The sequence below is a fragment of the Cupressus sempervirens genome, chromosome 11 (assembly GCF_028749045.1).
Source record: "Cupressus sempervirens isolate cs-2001-9-10 chromosome 11, ASM2874904v1, whole genome shotgun sequence".
NCBI lineage: Eukaryota > Viridiplantae > Streptophyta > Pinopsida > Cupressales > Cupressaceae > Cupressus > Cupressus sempervirens.
In genome coordinates this window covers 253724664-253744160 of record NC_143128.1, presented here as the reverse complement: position 1 = coordinate 253744160, position 19497 = coordinate 253724664, and the positions used below count along the sequence as shown (strand labels likewise).

At 34.8% G+C, this 19497-nt stretch overlaps 1 protein-coding gene across 4 annotated transcripts in view; it reads left to right on the top strand.

Annotated features, from left to right (window-relative positions):
* Positions 1-19497, top strand: part of LOC149529110 (CBBY-like protein) — a 266235-nt gene that overhangs the window by 215500 nt on the left and 31238 nt on the right. For all 4 annotated transcript variants that reach the window (XM_089808815.1, XM_089808814.1, XM_089808813.1 and 1 more), the window contains 3 exons: positions 16560-16714; positions 16844-16928; positions 18567-18710. In XM_089808815.1, coding sequence (XP_089664941.1) covers positions 16560-16714; positions 16844-16928; positions 18567-18710 — 384 coding nt within the window. The remainder of the gene's footprint in view (positions 1-16559; positions 16715-16843; positions 16929-18566; positions 18711-19497) is intronic.

Here is a 19497-nt window from a genome sequence, read left to right as displayed (position 1 = left end):
TGCAGATCACTAGTCATTGTCTCATAACATAACACCCATGCACTGCTGATGGTGAATAGTCATTACACGGTAGATAGCAAAAACGAGAGCCCAGACCAAACCTGTTTGCCATCAACTCCTCAACACATGGATCAAAAGCAAACCAATGAACATATCCTACAGTATAATGCCGGTAAAAAGAACCAATCCCAGTCAAAGACTCATCCTGCAGACGTGATACAACCAACTGTGACTGATCATCAGCTAAGTCAGAGGATGATATAGCCAAGAGTGCAGAATCAACAACAACATCACTAGTCTCTGTGCCCTCCATGTCAAACATATCACAATGCTCAGTTGTGGTGCCCAACTCAGTTGAACGTGCCTCTAGTGGAAACAGACCAAATATGCCAATACTAGTGTCGTGGATAGATATATCCTCATCTCCACTACCTCTATCAACCTCGACCATGGACATCCGTGGATCAATGGACACCACGGTCCGTGATTCTATAGAATCCGATAAAGACTGCAGTTGCTCTAACTCCATGGTCACCTTAGCCAAATGAAATTGTGACTCCTCGAAAGCCAACTATGTACTCTCAAGAATCTCAGAAGTCACCTTGAGCTGCTAAGTAAGCTCACTCACCTCATCTTCCTTGTCCAATAATGCATCGTATGCTGTACTCCCCCACTCCATAAGATAATCTCTGTCGGCTATCAACTGCATATAATTCTGTCTCAGAATTCGAATAGCCTCCCATAAAGAGTGGATCTCTGTCAAGGAAAGATAACTATCTCCCTGCTCATCACTAGTAGGAGAACCCCATCCATAAACTGCTAACACTTGACGAGCAGCGTCGAAATGCTGGCAAGCGATAGAAATGTCTCGCTCACTAACACTCAACTGACTAGACACATGATGGCACTGGCTAGACTGTCTCCTACAAACCTGCTCTGACGCACTGTCTAAAGGAGTATCCCCAAAGTTACTGGTCTCTAGAGTATTACCATCCATATCCTGCGAATCAACTCCAAAGCTCATATCAACATACAGAGTATCAAAAAATGTAGCACTGCTATCCAACTCCTTTGTACCAAAAGAAACTGCCAAGGAAACTAAGTTTTCAAAACTGCCCACTGCATCCTCTTGGATGTCATGAATGCCAATATGATCCTGGGACTCATCTGTACACATTGGCAAGTATGAAAGATCATCAACACATTCCAGCAAGAATGGTCGAATGGATATATGAACAAAGCCCAACATTGGTGTATAAAAACTAATACCAACATAGGACAAGCTGCTGGCACAAGAAACGACAACACCATGCAATCTGCTAATCAAATCCATGATAGCACCCAAACAATCACTGCTACCAAAAAGTGATAAAGATCTCCAGTCAACTGAATCCTAAACGCCAATATAACAATCTTGAGTCCATATCTGTAAACTAGAATCAGCTGGTAACTCAAGCAAACTCCTCACCTGGGTAATATGACCAATACCAACTAACTCCACATACCTGTCTGACATTGTCCCTGTATCCTGGATGTGAATGCAAGATGAACTCGCAACATTATCAACGACCACATATGATTTGCCTGCCGCAGAAAGCTGAGTATCGGGAGTGCAAGATGAAACTAAACTCAACTCCATGCCATGCTTATCCCTATGTCTCTCCCGGTCTTGTAATGCCAATGGAGTATTCACCAAAGAAGCTCGAGTGTCCTCAAGCTCGCGAGAAAGCTTGTCAACTTCCTCCTCCTTTCTCCTCAAGGCATCTGAATAGTCTCCGACAAGGCTAAGAAGATGGTCACGATTTGATAGAAGACGTAAATAACTCAACTTCATCGTTCCCATTCCTTCCCTAATCGCCTGTAAGTCAACACAAGAAGACTTTGCCTGAACTCCCTTATGTCTACCCTGTAACTGAATCATCCGAATGTGATCCTCTATTATATCCCGCATCCTGTCATGATGAGATAATGAAGTCACAATACTATCTTTGCTCACCTTCAGCTGGTTGGACAAATCATGCGAAGTTCTACCAGCCTCAACCTCATGTGACGAAGCATCTAACTATGCCTGGTACTCTTTCTCAACAAAGTCATGAATGCTCACTTTCTGATCAACTGTACTATCCTCAAACATGACAATATCCTCAATTGCTTTGAATGATTACAAGAATTTCATATACCTTCCTCCGTTCAATGTAATAAGTAATCTATTTTCCCCCGTTCCCTCTTCCGATGCCCTTTGAATGATTACAAGAATTTCATATACCTTCTTTCCTGAAAAAGGAGTCCTGTCCCATATATGTGCCCTTTGTCCTTTTGCTTCATATCTTTACTAATCTCACCTCTTCTCAAAGCTGTAGTGGTTAACATTTCCACTGTTTATTATGAGGATTATTTTAACTTCTATTATAATTATCAACGCATCTTTCATTCATCATCTTTGCATTCTTTTATTCACCGATTGGTGACTTATATAATCATTACATTAATATATTCTTTTATATGTTATATCTTTGTTATCTAAATTATATAAGTTATATACATTTTACATTAATGATAATATGTTATTTTATTAATAATACATAATATTATTCCTATCATTTCATTTATTATTATTATTTTAATATTATCACTATAACCATTGATATAATAGAATATTATATCAATTTGATATTTTATTAAAATAATATATTTAGTAATAAATTGATTTATTGATTTATTATTGTTTATATTACTTATTAAACTTAGTCTTTCAAATGGGGACATTACATGCCAAAACCCATTTGTGGCATATTCTTGGCATATTCCATTATAGCGAAAGATAATATAAAGGCATTCGACCTCAAAAAGGGGATTACAATTTTCAAAACCATCTAGAACCATTAGACTTCCCAATATTAAAGAGATACATGGGGGTTAGCAGGTGCAGTTTGATGGCACATATTGTGGCTGTGTCTTGCAGATTATTGTAATTAAAATGCCTGTGTGGTTGTAGCATGTTATTTTTAGAGTATTGTAATGTCATTTCATTGAAGATAATAGAAAGCAAGTATTTACGTTCTTGCAATTGTTCGGCTCTTGCATTTTCAGTTTATTTCTTTATTATGTTGTGTGTGTTTTGGTTAGTAGGGGGAGTATCCTTCATCAATTTTCTATTGTTATGCTAGGAAAAATCTTAGTTTTTTGGTGTGTTCATCAATTTTTTCCCCATGTTATTGTTTATCATTTTTTATATGTTTATCTATGATTTGATGTGAAATCAAATATCAAACACAATTTTAAAGCTCATAAATCAGATAGTTAGCATGCAAACTGTTTGATGGAAGTTCAGGCTGGGAAAACTAAAATTCAGGTCAGAATTAGTACTGGCTATTACAAGAAGTGTGAGGAATAAGCAATATTATTTGAACATAAAATTATTTGGCTTAGGTGATCGTCGTATTTCTTATAAATCGAGCCTTATGGGCTTGGTACTTAGGGCTAGACAATTATCTTCAAGAGAAAGGCTTGAAAAGAGGAATTGTGGATAGCAATTTTTATATCTCTAATGAGAATTTGATTTGTTCATTTAAGTGCTATGCGGATAACATCACTTTTGGGGGTAGCATTGATAAGATGTGCCAAGAGTTTGCCACAAATTTGCAGGAGTTTGAAATGTCAATGCTTGGTGAGCTGTTCACTTTATTGGGTTGTAAATTTTCCAATCAGATAAGGGTATTATTTATTTCACAAACCAAGTACATTAAAGAGTTGTTGAAGAAATTTGGAGTGGAAGATTGCGATCTGGTGAGTACTTCCATGGTTACTTGATGCAAATTAAGTAAAGATGATGAATTTCTTGAGGCTTGTTAAACTCAAGACAGATCCATGATTTAAATTCTTTTTATTCGTGACAGCTACAAGGCCCAATATTATCGAAGTAATTGTCTTTTAACCTTTTACAAGTTCAAAGGTTAAATCATAAAGGTAGACAAATGAAACTGTAATGTTCCTTATGTTGTTTTGCATTTTGTTGCCACAAAATGTAGGTAACACCACAGAACTTTTTCAAGCTAGTTTTGTGTATTTGTAAGTTGATTTTTGTATTTAATTGTTTAATGTTGATTGATCAATTGACTTCAATTTGTATATCAAGCTATATTATTGAAGGGTTTCGTTAAGTGTTTTTTGTTTTGCTTTCTGTCGAGTCTTTGCTTGATTTTTGAAGCCTTCACATCGTCCTTTTCTTTGTTTTTGAGTTTGCATTTGTTAGTTTATAGTGCTTTGGTTTTGCCCATGTCATGGCTTTCAGTTTCCCCTTCGATTTGGTCTAACTTAGAGTGTAATCAGAGTTGTCAATCAAGAGCTATGGTTGTTTTAGTGTCTCAAAAGTGGACCTTTTTGGTGCAACAACACAAATTAAAAGTATCATGTTATATTTTTTATTTGACATTCACTTTTTGAAAAATATAACCTAACTAACTGCACTTTATGTTATAATTTTAAGTTGAGTTACTTTTTGATTTTTCACTTAAAGTGACTATATAAACTATATAGTTTTAGTTTAATTTTTGATTATTAAATCAAATGCTCATTTTAATGTTACTTTTTAAATGATATTTATGTGTTGTATTTTCAAATATGATATATAAATATTATTTATGCCCCATTAAGTAACATTTTTATGAAATTAAGTTGATTAAATGACTTTAAGTTATCAAAAGTGGACATTTTACATGTCACTGCATATAAAGTTCAACTTGAAAACATAAGTGTACCTTTTTGATGTCATTACATCAAAAGGTAATTTTTTTGTGTCTTTGCATCCAAAATGTGAGATATAACTTAAAATATGCATTGCCCTCCAAAGGTGCGATTTTGTTCACTTGCATATTTTAAAACGTGTCATTCACTCCAAAGGTCCAATTTGCCTTGTTGGAAGTTTTTAAAATGTGCTTGTCACCCCAAAAGGTGCGATTTTAACTAAAGGCATATTGTAAAATGTGTTTTACCCTCCAAAAGGTCCGATTTTGAAAGAATGCATGCATTTGTTCTCGAAGAACCCGATTTTGCGCATTGTGAGAGATTTTCTTGGTGGATTTGCATTGTGAGAGATTTTCTAGTTTTTGCTTGGGAAAGAGTTTTCTTGCATCAAGAATGGATTTACCATGCTGAAAATCATTTTTGGAAGCTCTATCATAGGGCACTTTTTGGAGATAACTTCAAATAAATCCATTTTTGACCAACGTTTTTAGACAAGGATGAATCGATTTGGTGTTTTATGGTGATTGCATTGCATTATGATACACATTTTGACCTTTAAACTCCAAATCGTTTTGATCATGCTCCTTGGTGAAACACGTTTTTCACCAAAAACATCTCATGAGCATGCATATGCAAAACGTTGGATCTTGGAGTATTATTAGAGCACGTTTTGGTATCTTTTAACAAATACTCCTTGTTAGCTGCTTTCTCCCATTCGAATTTGCAAGAGTTTGAAAGATTCAAACGTTTTTTAAGATATTTTCAACATTGGAGCATCTTTTCCCTTCATTTTTGGCACTTAATCTTCATGTAAGTGGACTTTTTCTTTCTTTCTATTTAATTTCTGCTTATCTTGCTGATTTTATGCACATTATTGCTTGATGATTGCCACTTGTTGAAATCAATGCCATGGAAAGTGCATTTTTTCCTTAAAAATGAAGAAATTGTTCATTTTCTTGTTTTTGGTTTTTCCCCAATTTCCCAATTCGAATTTGTGTGTTGAAGTGCATTGCATCTTGACATGTTTGAGCCACTCTCCAAAGGTACGTTTTTCTTTTGAGTTTTTGTGCTTTGTGCTTGCTTGTCGCTTTTCTCCACTTTGGAGAAGTCACAAGTTCTTTTCCAAGAATTTGTTGTTGTTTCACTTCATGCAAAAACATCATCATGTTTCACTTCCATCTTCCATGTCACAACACTTTACATCTCATCCGATAAATGCGATCACATGTTTTCCATCTCATTCACCATTTGCACATGCATGTAATCCCATTTTCCGCTTCCATTTTCACTCATCTCACTTTTCACATCCACTCAAATGACACGATTACATGAAAAGTCTTGCATGTAATTTAATCCAAAAGGTCCGATTTTGATTAAAAGTCACTTTTTCAAAAGTCGAAAAGATGTCATTTTCAACTTCCATGTACTTTGACTACACCTTTTCACCAAAGATGCCTATAAAGTTCATTATCCCTCTTCCATTTTCCATTTTCTCTCCGTAAGCATTTGCGCCTTGATGAGCAAACAAATGTTTCTGCATCATTCCATACTTTGCATCTCATTCGTCATTTGCATTTTACATGTAAAGTGCATCCTTCATCCGCATCCGCATGTCATCTCACTTTCCATCCCCCATTGCATGTTGCACTTACATGTAATCATTTTTTTATGCAATAACGTCTTGAAAACCCTAAGTCAGGTTTGAAAATCAATAGTCTTCATTTGCACGCATTCCCATGTGCCAAGCACTTTACATCAGAAAAAAATAGTTAAAGGTGTTGATGGAAAGTTATTCCAAGTTTATAGTTGGGCATCGTTAAGAAGGTTTTCAAAGTGTTAGAGAATCCAGAATGTGCTAATCTACAAAGGAGAATTCATGACAACTTGAGTGAGAAGAGGTTGATTACATCAAGTTTTCAAATGACAATGGACAATTCATCAAAGAGAGTCAGAGGTTATCAAAAGACGCAACACCATGGTTATCAAGGTGAATGCAATAGAACAAAATATAGGAACTCCCATTTCTGTTATCATCTGGGATTGCATCACCAAGTACAAGGCCCTTCAGAGCAATCTCTAGGATTGAAACAATCCTCTTCCATCTTTCCTCTTCTTCTTTCATGTTTGTACTTGAAGAGAATGTATTATATGAAAATGTGCCCTTAAATGTGTTACGACTTACATGTGTAATTACATGTAATGCTACTTGCATGTGCAATTGCATGTAACTGCATATTTTCTCTTTTAGTTAGACTAGGTCAAAGTTGGTTGATTTGCTCCCACTTTTTCCTCCACCTTTTTCACAACTCCTATGCCTATATAAAGGAGTGCCCCCTCATTGTAAAAATCATCTTTATCTTTATGCAAGAGAGCTCTGAAGAAATTGTGCCAGTAGAACTTTGTTTGTGTAACACTATTTTGAGAGAAAAGTGAATACAAAGGAGCATTTGAGACTTAACTTTGATTAAGTGAGACTGCTACTTGTATGAGTTATAAGCTTTGTCTATAATTCATCTAAGTTATCTTTGATTCATGTTATCTTGTGTTCTTGGTAATTGTATCTTGTGAATTAAATATAAAAGAGTTAAGAAGCAATTGGGGTCAGAGCTTTGACCAGGAGAAATTGTGGAAGTATATAGCTAGAAGCTTTGTTTGTAGTTTATACTTCTTTCTTAATTCGCAAAATAGTAAATTATTCTTTCTTTTAGGAGTCTTTGTGCCCTAATTGTAAAGCTTTTTCATATAGAAGTACGACGAGACTTAGAGCCAAACCGGTACATTTTTTGCTAGCCTTTGAGTTAGTGAAGGTTTATCGGTATCACTGTTTCCAGCTCTTGATAGAAGTGTAGTTAGAGATTCACTCTGCCCATTACTTACTCCACGAGTAATTGGATTTTTTCTTGACAGATAAGAAGAAAGGATATTGGTAACATCCATTTTATAAAATCTCTCGACTTCTTGCTTACCTTGAGTTGATCCAAAGAAGGGGGAGCCTAACCTTTAAAGTAGGAGGGACTCTGTCTCACACACTATGGCTGGTCATCCTATTTTGCAATTGAATTTTTACCCAAAACTGTCAGTTGCAGAATATCCACACAACAGCTTCCTCTAAAGGTAGTAAGATCAATACAATGCAATATGAAAACTTCAATGCATGTTTTGGTTTTTACATTACTAATATAGGCTTTTATGCAATATTGCACAGGTATAGATTTTTTGACAACATGAGATTTTCATTTTTTGGGCTTAAATCCATTGAATCTTTTATTAGGGTTTCATATGGTTAACTGTAATTTTCTCTCACTATGCCTTTGAAGGATAGGTTGCGGTTGTTAGTTTGTTACTTACTGATTGAAGAGAGATGCTACAAATAATTTGGTTATAATTTGATATATATGTTACATCCAAATGACCAAACCTTCCTTTTGTTGTTATTCTTTCATGCAAGTTATAGCCCAATTGAGAATAGATGATTTCTACTTCATACAGTACATAAACTCTATTTGGCTTGCGTTATTTCATACTTAGGGATCAAATATTGGGTATATTTTCTTGGCATTTAGGAGATGTTTCTTGGCAGAGCAAGGTAGTTCAGTTGATGCTTGAGATAAAGCACTGTTTATATTTTCTCTCTGCGCTTGAGAGCTGTTTTAGGGAAGAGTGAACTTCAAGAGACTATAGCTTTATCTTTGATCAATCGTAGTGTTGGTAACAGCACGAAACCTTTCCAAGCTAGTTTCGTATTTCTCTAAACTTGAATTTGATATTCAATTGCTTAATGTTGATCGATTGATCCATTTCAATTCAAATATCAAGTTGTTTTACTGAAGGCCTTTGTCAAGTCGTTTTTGTTTTGCTTTCTGTCGAGCCTTTGCTTGATTTTTGAAGCCTTCACAGTCCATTTTTTGCTTTTGAGTTTAAGTTTTCTTGTTTTTGGTCTTTTGAATTTGCTCATGTTATGCCTTTCGATTTCTCCTTCGATTTGGTCTAACCTAGAGGTCAATCGGAGTTGTCAGTCAAGAGATATGGTCATTTTAGTGCTTCAAAAGTGGACATTTTAGGTGCAACAGCACAAATTAAAAATATGATGTTATATTTTCATTTTGACATTCACTTTTTGAAAATATAACATTTTACTCACTTTTTGTTATGTTTTGAAGTTACTTTTCATTTAAATTTATAACTTAAAGTGACTATAGTGCACTTTATGTTAATTTTTAGTTGAGTTACTTTTTAATCTTTCACTTAAGGTGACTATAGAACTATATAGTTACTTTTAAAATTTTTGATTTTTTAAATCAAATACTTAGATAAATGTCACTTTAACTTAATGTTTATGACTTATATTGATTAATATAATGCATAAATGTTAGTTTTGACCCATATTGTTGACATTTTTATAAAAATAAATGAAATGCATAATTTAAAAGCCTAAAAGTGGACATATTATGTGCGTATGCATGTAAAAAACCATGAAAAATGGAAGCTTTCCATGCTAATGCATATGAAAACTCATTTTGAGGACCTTTTTCAAGTCATTACATCAAATGCTTGTAAAAGTGGACCTTTTTGATGCAATGACATGAAAAGTTGAGTTTTCATGCTTGTGCATGAAAATGGTGAGATATGTTTATAAAATATGTAAGTGACTCCAAAAAGTGAGATTTTGGAGACTTGCACATTTTAAAATATGTAATGGGCTTCAAAAAGTGAGATTATATCTCAAGACATATTTTAAAACATGCATTGGACTCAAAAAGGTCCTCTTTTGCCTTCCAACATGTTTTAAAATATGTAATGAACATAAAAATGTCCTATTACGTGAAGAAAACATGTTCTTGCTCCAAAAACCTCCTATTTTGATCATAACTTTTGATTTTCTCCATGGATTTGAATGAAATCAGTTGCATTCATTATGTTTTGGAGAGATGATCATTTTGCCCTCATCAAAAATCAAGTTATTGCACCCAAAAACGTGTTTGAAACTCTCAAGCTAGGGCACGTTTTTTGCATAAAACTCCATAAATCTGCCAAGTTTGATCACGTTTTTGCATGAGATCAAGTCGTTTTTACGTCATTAGGTGATTATATTGGTTGAGGATCATTATTTTGGTGTTAAATCATCAAAACGTTTTACTTTGAAGATCACGTTTTTTGCTTGTTTTGGCAAAAACGGCTCAAGAACATGCAAGCTTTAAAACGTTGCAAGGAGGAGCTAATCTAGGGCACGTTTTGGCATTTTGCTAAATAATCTCCTTGTTTGCTGCCCTTCATCATTCGGATTTTGGAGATTTGAAAAGTTCTCATCATTTTTTGAAAAGAAATTCAAACAAAGAGCATCTTTTCCTTCATTTTTGGCACATATTCATCATGTAAGTGGACCTCTTCTTTCTTACATTTTAATTCATGCTTATCCTTGCTAATTTTATGTATGAAATCGTTGAATGGATGCCATTTGTGAAAATCTTTGCCTTATAATATGCATTTTTTCTTTAAATATGAATTTCTTTTTCATTTTGATGTCTTTGGTTCTTCCCCAAGTTCCAAATTCGAATTTCATCTTTGGAGTGCATTGCATCTTGGCATGTTTTGAAAGGTATAGTTTTCTTTTGTGTTGGTTTTGTGTGCTTGTTGCCAGTTTTACTCCATTTTGGAGAAGTTGCAAGTTTTTTCCCAAAAACTTGTTTTTCCTTCACTACATGCGAAAGCATTATCATTTCAATTATTCACATTCCGTTTTCATGTCATTACATCTCACATTTCATCCGACAAATGCGATTACATGTTTTTCACTTTATTCGCCATCCACATACGCATGTAATCCCATTTTTCGTTTCCATTTTCATCCATCTCATTTTTCACTTCCATTTGCACAACATGATTACATGAAATGCCTTATGTGTAATTGCATCCAAAAGGTCCGATTTTGATTAAAAGTCATATTATGAAAAGACAAAAAATATGTTATTTTCGCTTTCCGTGAATTTTGACTTCTTTCTTCCTCCAAAAGTGACTATATAATTTATTATCTCACCTCCATTGTTTCATTTCCATCTTCATATACACATTCACACTTACATGAATAAATACATGTTTCCACCTCATAACATAATTTACATGTTACCCTCCATCCGCATCCGCATATACATGTAAAGTATATGCATTCGCACTTATACCTCATTTCATCATTTCACATTTCGTTGCATATGCATATGCTTTCTCTTCGAAAGTCACTCATTTTCGAATCTTCGTTGTTGCTCTAGAATCCACTTACATGGAGATTCCTTCTGATGATGTATTTGTGTTTTGGAATTTTTGTGTTACAATACGAACACAAGAAATGTCCTCGCCTTCCAAATCCAAGGACAAGATGAAATACCAATATGACAAAGAATTGGCTCATGCAGTTCCTTCTTCAGTTATGTCTGTTCTGGATAACATACTAGACACCAAGATTGGTCAAATAGATGTGGCCGATTTTCTACGAAGGATTGAAGCTCTAGCTACGCATGAGATGAAACGTATTAAAAGAAGCAACATCCATTTGGTTTCTACATTTCCCATGGCGGCCATAGGACCTGATTTTGTCTACAGATGTGCTCGGCACTTCACTCCTAAGACAAAGAATATCAAAGACGCTGACCGAAAGGTTATTATTAGCCTTGACCCTAAAGTGATTGAACAAGTCTTCAAAGTTCCTCATAAATCAGAATGTGTTTATTTGACCAAAGATTTGTCATTGGTTTGTTGGAATGAACAAAAAAGCAACTATCAGAAGTATGTCAACCTTTACTGGTTAGACAACAAAAGAAGTAATTTTTCCAGGTGGCCAAAGACTCTTCATCGGTCCAATTTTAAACAGGAATACAAGGATCTCATCATCCTTCTCAGCAGAATTTGCGGTCTTCAGGATTCTTTCGACTTTGAGCCATGGATGTACAAATTTATGTTTCAAATCATAGAGAACAAAGAACATATCTTTTTGGGAGAGCTTATCAGTACTGCACTCTATCAGTAGATATGCAATGTAGGAACATCAGTACTTTTTTACATGAATTCATATTTAGTTTACATTGCTGCTGCTATGGGGTCTTTTCGGGGCTTTCCACCAAAGGCGATCGTCTTCAAGTACCTGTTTGGGAATACTATGACCAAATTATTTTGGCTAACAGTAAATATCATTACAGAAGAGTCCAAGATGCTTTCTTTGGACATTACAGGTGTCTGTTCGACAAACAGTTGTGTATCAAAAGAGTATCTGATGCAGCATGGGAAAAAGTAAACCAGTACGGCTGCAGTTTTCTTCAATTTCCCACTTTCACATACTTGAGAGTTGGATATTTCAAAGGAGAGCCGTATACTTTACCTAGGTATGCTACAGATCGAATTATTCTAATGGAGTTAGCAAGACAACTCATGGACGTGCAGAATGATCAGCATGCGTCACATAGGCCCGGATTTGGCATCACCTCAGCTAGGCCTTTATCTATTGGCAATTATTCAATTGTTTTTGTGCCTAAAGCGAAGAATATGGAAGCAAAGTTGCAATTGATTACATTGAAAAGGTTCAAGGCTAGATTTGACTTTGATTATCGAGAGATGAACTCTCAGATAAAGAGGGCTTATACTCATGTTCATCGCATTGAAGACATTTGGATTGACATGAGAACAGAGCTTGATATTATGAAGATGGATTATTGCAGGTTAACCTTGCAACAAATAATCGATCTTAATATGTTGGGAATCCCTCCAGATTTTCAAGTTGAAGATGACGGCGACATCCTTGATCCGGAATTTCATCAAGCCGGTTTTGATAAAATGTGTCCTTTTCCTATTCAATGGCAACAAAAAGAAGTTACATCTATTATGGACAGGTTTCAATCCATCTTAGCAAACACTAACAAGTGGTTGAAAAGTAAAGGCCTAAAAAGAGTAAATCCTAAAATGGGTCTGGATTGTGGAAGCTTTGGTTCTCTTGGTAGGAAGTCACAAGTAGAAATTACAGGGAAAGATGGTGCTTTATCTTCAAATGTCAAGAATACTCTCAAATTCAAATTAAAGGGCGAAAAAGGGACCAAATCATCCCAAGTTCCTGAACCAATTCAAGAATCAGTGACAGAATCAAAAGAAGAATTGGAAATAGAATCCGAGAAAGAAGATTCAGATGAAGAAGGAGAAATTAGAATCATATCTCCTCCCAAGCCTGCACAAGCTTGCACGTCTTCTCCACATGAAGAGCCCTTTTTGCATGAGGTTGATGATGATGTAGATTCATTTTCTATTGTTTTCACTCACTCTATTCCCTTCTCAGAAGTTAATACCATGGCTCTTTCGATTTCATCTGCTGCTCCTCATGTTCCTGCACATGATCAATTTGAACACTTAGCAAGTGTGTTCGAAAATTTTCTGACTCTTACTAGTGGTCAAGTTTCCCAACTTGATACATCTGTGACAGGATTTGAACTTTTCATGAAAAAATCTTCACAACATGTTCCTATGCCTACAGTATTGCAAACTGAATCTTGTTCAGTCATTACAGATATACAATTGGGATCAATGCCAATGGTCTCCATTGTGCTTGCTTCTACAGATGAAAGTTTCAGCCTACCTGCATGGTTGAGTAGAATAACAACGAAGAGAAGGAAGGTGGTTGTTCCTCTTGACAGTCTTCCTGTGAAGAAGACTAAATCCAAATCTCTGAAGGACAAGATTGTTTCTAGAATTTTGGTTGATTTTGACAAAACCAAGTATGTTGAGGTTGCTGAGCCCTTAGTAGATAAACCTGTTCAAGAACTCACTAGCTCTGATTATAAATTTACTAAGATTGAAGTTGGAAAGCAATCTCGTTTGAGTTCTTTACAAGATGCTCATGATGCATTGGCAAATGTATCAAAAAGTAGTCATGAGCTTTGGGAAAAGAAGAATCAATTGAAACAGGAAATAGTTCGTTTGAATGAGTTCATCCATAAGCAATCTTCTCAGAATGTTGTTGCATCACAAACATCTAAAGAAAGAAGGTTGATTGAAGCTACTAAGTCTTGGATACAAGAAATCATTTTTGAAGGAGTTCGAGCTATCATAGAGACACTTGCAGTTCTAAAGCGTATCAAAGAGATGAACAAAATGGAACTAAGCTTAATTTCTTCTTTGACTCGGGAAGCAGATAACCTGGAGGAAATCCTTGAAGATTGGGATGAAATGATAAAATTTGATCTAAATGCTATGGTCTCATGTGACGTTCTTCCGTCATGTGAAATGTTCTTCAGATTTCAAGGACTCATTGGTTACAAGGAAGAGACTTTAAGAAAGTTGATCACAAAATTGCAAGTGGCTCTTGAAGATTGTCAAGCAGTTGAAACAAGCCTTACTTGTGATTTGGAGCAATTGGGATGCCGTGTTACTGATAATCTTGGTAATCTTTTGGCAACAGAGAGAGTGAATTCAGAATATACAATCAGAGTCAATGCTGATGTAGATTCTGAAGAATTTGGTTCGCATACAATGAAAAAGTTCGTTTTGTACAAATCCTTGACAAAACACTTGTTGGATAATACAACAGCAAATTCTAAAGTTATTCAATCAGCATATGAGAATGTAGTGAGGATCGAAGCCATATCAAAAACAATGGAGATCGCTGATCTTCCTACAGTGCGTGATGTCATTGTGAAATTCAAAGCATTAAGAAGCAATCTTTAAGATTGTTATGTAATTTCTACTTCATAGTTGTTTAAGATGCATTACATGATAAAGTGTAATTGCATGGAATGCGAATTGCATGTATGTAAAAGATGTAATGCGAGTTGCATGTGCAGTTGCATATAATCCATTAATTTCTGTAGTTAGACTTGGTCAAAGTTGGTTGAGTTGATCCCACTTTTTCCTCCCCCTTTTTCTCAACTTCTTTGCCTATATAAAGGAGTTACCCCTCATTGTAAAAGGATCATTATCTTTATGCAAGAGAGCTCTGGAGAAATTGTGCCAGCATAACTTTGTTTGTGTAGCACTATTTTGAGAGAAAGTGAATACAAAGGAGCATTGAGACTTAACTTTGATTAAGTGAGATTGTTATTAGTGTGAATTGTAAGCTTTGTCTATAATTCATTCAAGTTACCTTTGATTCATACTATTTTTTGTCATTGATATTGTATCTTGTGATTGATAGAAAGAGTTAAGAAACAATTGAATCTCAAGCTTTGACCAGGAACAATTGTGAAAATCCATAGCTAGACGCTTTTTTTGTGGCTTGTATTTTTGTCTTAATTCGCAAAATAGTTAGATTGTTCTTACTTTTAGAAGTCTTTGTGCCCTAATTGTAAAACTTTTACCATATAGAAGTACAACAGTTCTTAGAGCCAAACTGGTACGTTTTGGTTAGCCTTTGAGTTAGTTAAAATTTATCGGTATCACTGTTTCTAGCTCGTGATAGAAGTGTAATTAGAGATTCACGTTGCCCATTATTCGCCTTACGAATAAGTGGATCCTTTCTTGAAAGTTAAGAAGAAAGTATAACAGTAACACCCTTTTTATAAATCTTTCAATTTCTTGCTTACCTTGAGTTGATCCAAGTAATAGTGAGAAGGGGGAGCCTTCCCTTTAAGGTAGGAGAGACTCTGTCTCACATGCTGTGGCTGGTCATCTTATTTTGCGATTGAATTTTTACCCAAAACTGTCGGTTGCAAAATATCCACCCAACACGTAGTACAAAGTTCCAATTTCAGTTGCTATGTGTAGCGATGTTGAGTTTTGAGTGACTTGCAGTTTCCTACTAAGAAAAAAACTCCAACTTGTTTTGTGATAATTAATTGAGTCTTCAAGTTAGTGAATAATCCAATGCTTTTATTTGTATCATAGAGGTTTATCATCACTACATTTGATGGTTGGAATGGATGGTATTGCTCTCCACTATTGTAAATTTTAGGAACACTAGAATCTAATGACTAATCATCATGCAACTGTTCTTTGTCAAGTTTTGAAACAAACTTGGAGTCTTGTTTGCTTTATTCATTAAGAGGTTTTATTCAATATAATAGTTTAGACTAATAGATATAATGTTAGAACACACCTTGTTCAGATAACAAATTATTGCTTACATTAATGTTTTAATAACACAGCATTAGTTACAATTTTATACTTAATGGTTTTTTTACCGTGTTTGTTTGTTTTTCAAAACCACAACTGAGTGTTCTTTGAACCCAAGTGCTTCTGTACAACATCTGTATGTCCTTTTTGAGTTCCATGGATCTAGATTAGTTTTTTGTACAGATTGATGTAGAATTTAATTTTACTTTCCTGTTGAATGCTTTTCAAAACATCAAAATACATATTGTTTTGTTTCAACAATATTTTAAGAAGGTTATCTTTTAATTTGGTTATTAATAAATGGTGATGTAAAAATGGATGTGTTGTGTAAATGTGTGTTAGAATAGATGTAATCTCTGGTAAAGCCCATCATTGAGATATGATATGATTAAACTGATTTGAAATTGTTTGCAGAGTTTGAAATAGTCTAGCTTATCTATCGTTCACATTTCCTTGAAATATTCAGTCTTCAATTGTTCCGTTAAATGACTAAAATGTTGAAAACAAAACGGCATCTATGTCTAGCATTGGCTTTTTTTTTCTAATCAAGGATTGGAAAGTTTACATATAATAGTAGAGGAAGATACATGTTTGTCAATTTAACAGCTTTTAGTTCTTCCAGTAGGTTTGGGCAATTAATAAAAAATCAATGCATCTACTATGTTTCAACTTTCAAGTGTATGATATTTTCTACAGAAAGCAGCTGCCTGAAAACTCTCTGGTTTGGCGAGTTGCAGGTACATTGTTGAGAAGTTGGGATCAGATAGAGCTCATAAATTTCGAGTAGTGGGTCAAGCAGAGGTTGAGAAAAGCTTTTATGGACAATTAGTACTGGTAAAAGGAATGTCTACTGGGGCAGATGAGCTTTTGAAAAATGAAGTGGCAAATGCTGGTATCATCTTTTCTATTCAAATTGATGCCTAAGCTACAAGAGTTGAGTTCCAATATGCACATATGTTTTTTATTGCAAAGGCGATGACACAAAAAGCAGGCATAGGATTCCTAAAATTGTTTTTGGCAGATGCTGCTGAGAGGCAAACAGTAGCAGAAGAGGTGGTATCCATGTTGACCCTGAGTGCAGAAATTGATACAGCTCCAGATGAAATGTATGTTTTCCACTTCCTTTGGAGGGGCATTTTATCTTAGTAGCTTTTATGTTATCGTTGTCTCTTGTATCTAATCCCAGGTGGACTACTTATGTCCCTCTATAATACAAATGTTGTAGTCTTGTAGACTATTCAATTACATTGAAAATTAAGATAATCCGTCAAGCAACAACATAGATCAATGCATAAGCATTTGTAGATATGGTAATTATTCTGTTTTCCAAAAATAGCATAAAGAATGTGTTATAGTCAGGCTAAAACTGATTGTATTAGACAAATCTCCTATACGTCAAGCTTGTTTGGATTTGAGAGATTTTATTCTATGAAAAAAATCACTGAAGAGAAAAAGCTAGTATTACTTGTAAGCTATAAACACAAGATTCGAATGGAAGAGTGCAAATAACAATTGATGTTGAGGGACAATTTAACTATCTAGAAAACTTGTGGTTTACAGATGATCTTCAATTAGCATGGATATTCCATTTACTCCTTGTGACAAATTCGAGAACTTGCTGATTTAAACTTGTTTTAATAATACTTGTGAAAACAGTCTTTGTGTCACTAAACTAATATAGCGTTTTGGAGGGAATATTGCAATTGAAAATTACAAATAATTGATTTTAAACTTAAGAAGATGTTTTGGAAATATTAATTATTTAATAAGGTAATATCTCATGTGTAAAGTCCCCCTTTACCTCCCAGGCATCAATTTAAAAGAACACATATGACCTTTTTAACAAGATATCACCATTCAGTTGTTATTTAAATATTCAGTAGAAGCTCAAGTGAAAATTTTAAACTGGTTTATTGTAGTTGTAGAAAGTAGTAAACTGCATTGGAATCAAATCTGATCACTCTGACATGATACTAATGATTTAGGATAATGATTGTAGCCAACTATATGATATACTAAAAACAGGCTGCTTCTCCAAGAAGTTTGGAGAAACTGCCAGAGCTGCAATTCATTTCTGAAAGTGTCATCTAATCCACACTAGCTTCCGAGCTCATTTCCAGTTACCAAAGTCACTGGTAACCAATTCAAAGCACTCCAAGAAGTTTGGAGTCTTCCCCAGCTCACCATGAAGCTTGTGTAAAGTTGCAACTTGAGTTAATGCTGGCAATTCAGTTTTGCTCAAAATGTGGACATTACAGCTAGTGATTTACAAAAATGTATGTTCATCTTATAGCTATTAAATAATTATTTAAATCCAATGATTCATCTTACAAAACGGTATTTAACCTACTCTTTCTACCTAGTCAAATGGTAATAGTGATAATGTTTGTCATTGCACAAGACAGGAAGCTGATGAATGCACCTTCCCTCTTTCAGATTGTCATGAGCATGCCATTGCTTGTAATTTGTGGACACGAGTAGGATTTTATTCTATAAAGATGCTACTGTGGGATGTTTTTTTGTCTCTTGACCTTTTGTACAAGTACCCAAGGGAATGCCATGCATGCATATCATTTAGAGTTCAACACTAGTCTCATTATAAGGTTCTTGGCTGAAAATGACATGCACATTCTGCATTCTACATTAGAAATGTCACTTATTGTTTGTTGATTTCGCATTTGTTTATGAAGATAAGCCCTTCAGCACACTATTTGTCACATTCTTATTTTGAATGTTGTTGCCAGGTCAAAAAACATAATTGCATCCTTACGTGCAGGAGCGGAATATGCTGATATACCATTTCAAAATTGCATCCTTCTGTCAGGATCCCTAGCAGGTGTATATGCAGCTCAGTGCATAGGAATGCCTTGCATTGTCCTTCGGAGCAGGTAATGGTTGTCTGTGTAGTAAATAGATGCATTGGTCTATGATAAAGTGTAGTAACTGTATTGTAGATATCTTTACATGCACAGTCGTTTGCATTAAATTGAACCTTATTTTTATAAACTTAAAAAGTGTGTACTTGAACTAACTTTATATTACATAGGTGAAACAATGAAGGTAAATGCACAAGAGAGATTACAGTTCTCTACACATTTGATGCTCATTAACTTTCACTGGCATACCTCTTAGTTCTGATGATTTTATAGTCTTTTTATTTCTGTTTTGATCTATCATTAGGAATAGTAGGTTTGGGGGTGCCTGGTCTAATGACTGCGATCTCTTGATTTACTTATTTACAAACTAAAATTTTTGATTTACGATAGTTATGAAGATTTGTAGAATAGAAATTGGTGGGATTTGTAGGGCATAATAAAACAATTACGTAATTAAAGATAGTTAGTTGTGGGTTTGGGTAGTTAGGTAGTGAGGGGATGTGTCAGTTGGTCTCTCTAACTATTCGAGCACTATTTAAGAACAATTGAACATGAACGATGTACTTGTTTTTGACAATCAATAAAGAGTACTATTTTCCTGCGCAAATATTTGGTATGCTTATCTTTGGTAATAATTTTTTATGTTGATACTGGTAAGTTGAATTCATGCTTTAATATATTGTACAGTAACCATTCTACATTTTGGCATTGTTGCCATAGTTTGAGCCTAGAGGTCAGATAATAAACAGGATGGAGTAATGGGCAGACTATTCCTACCACAAGTACAAGTCACAAACAC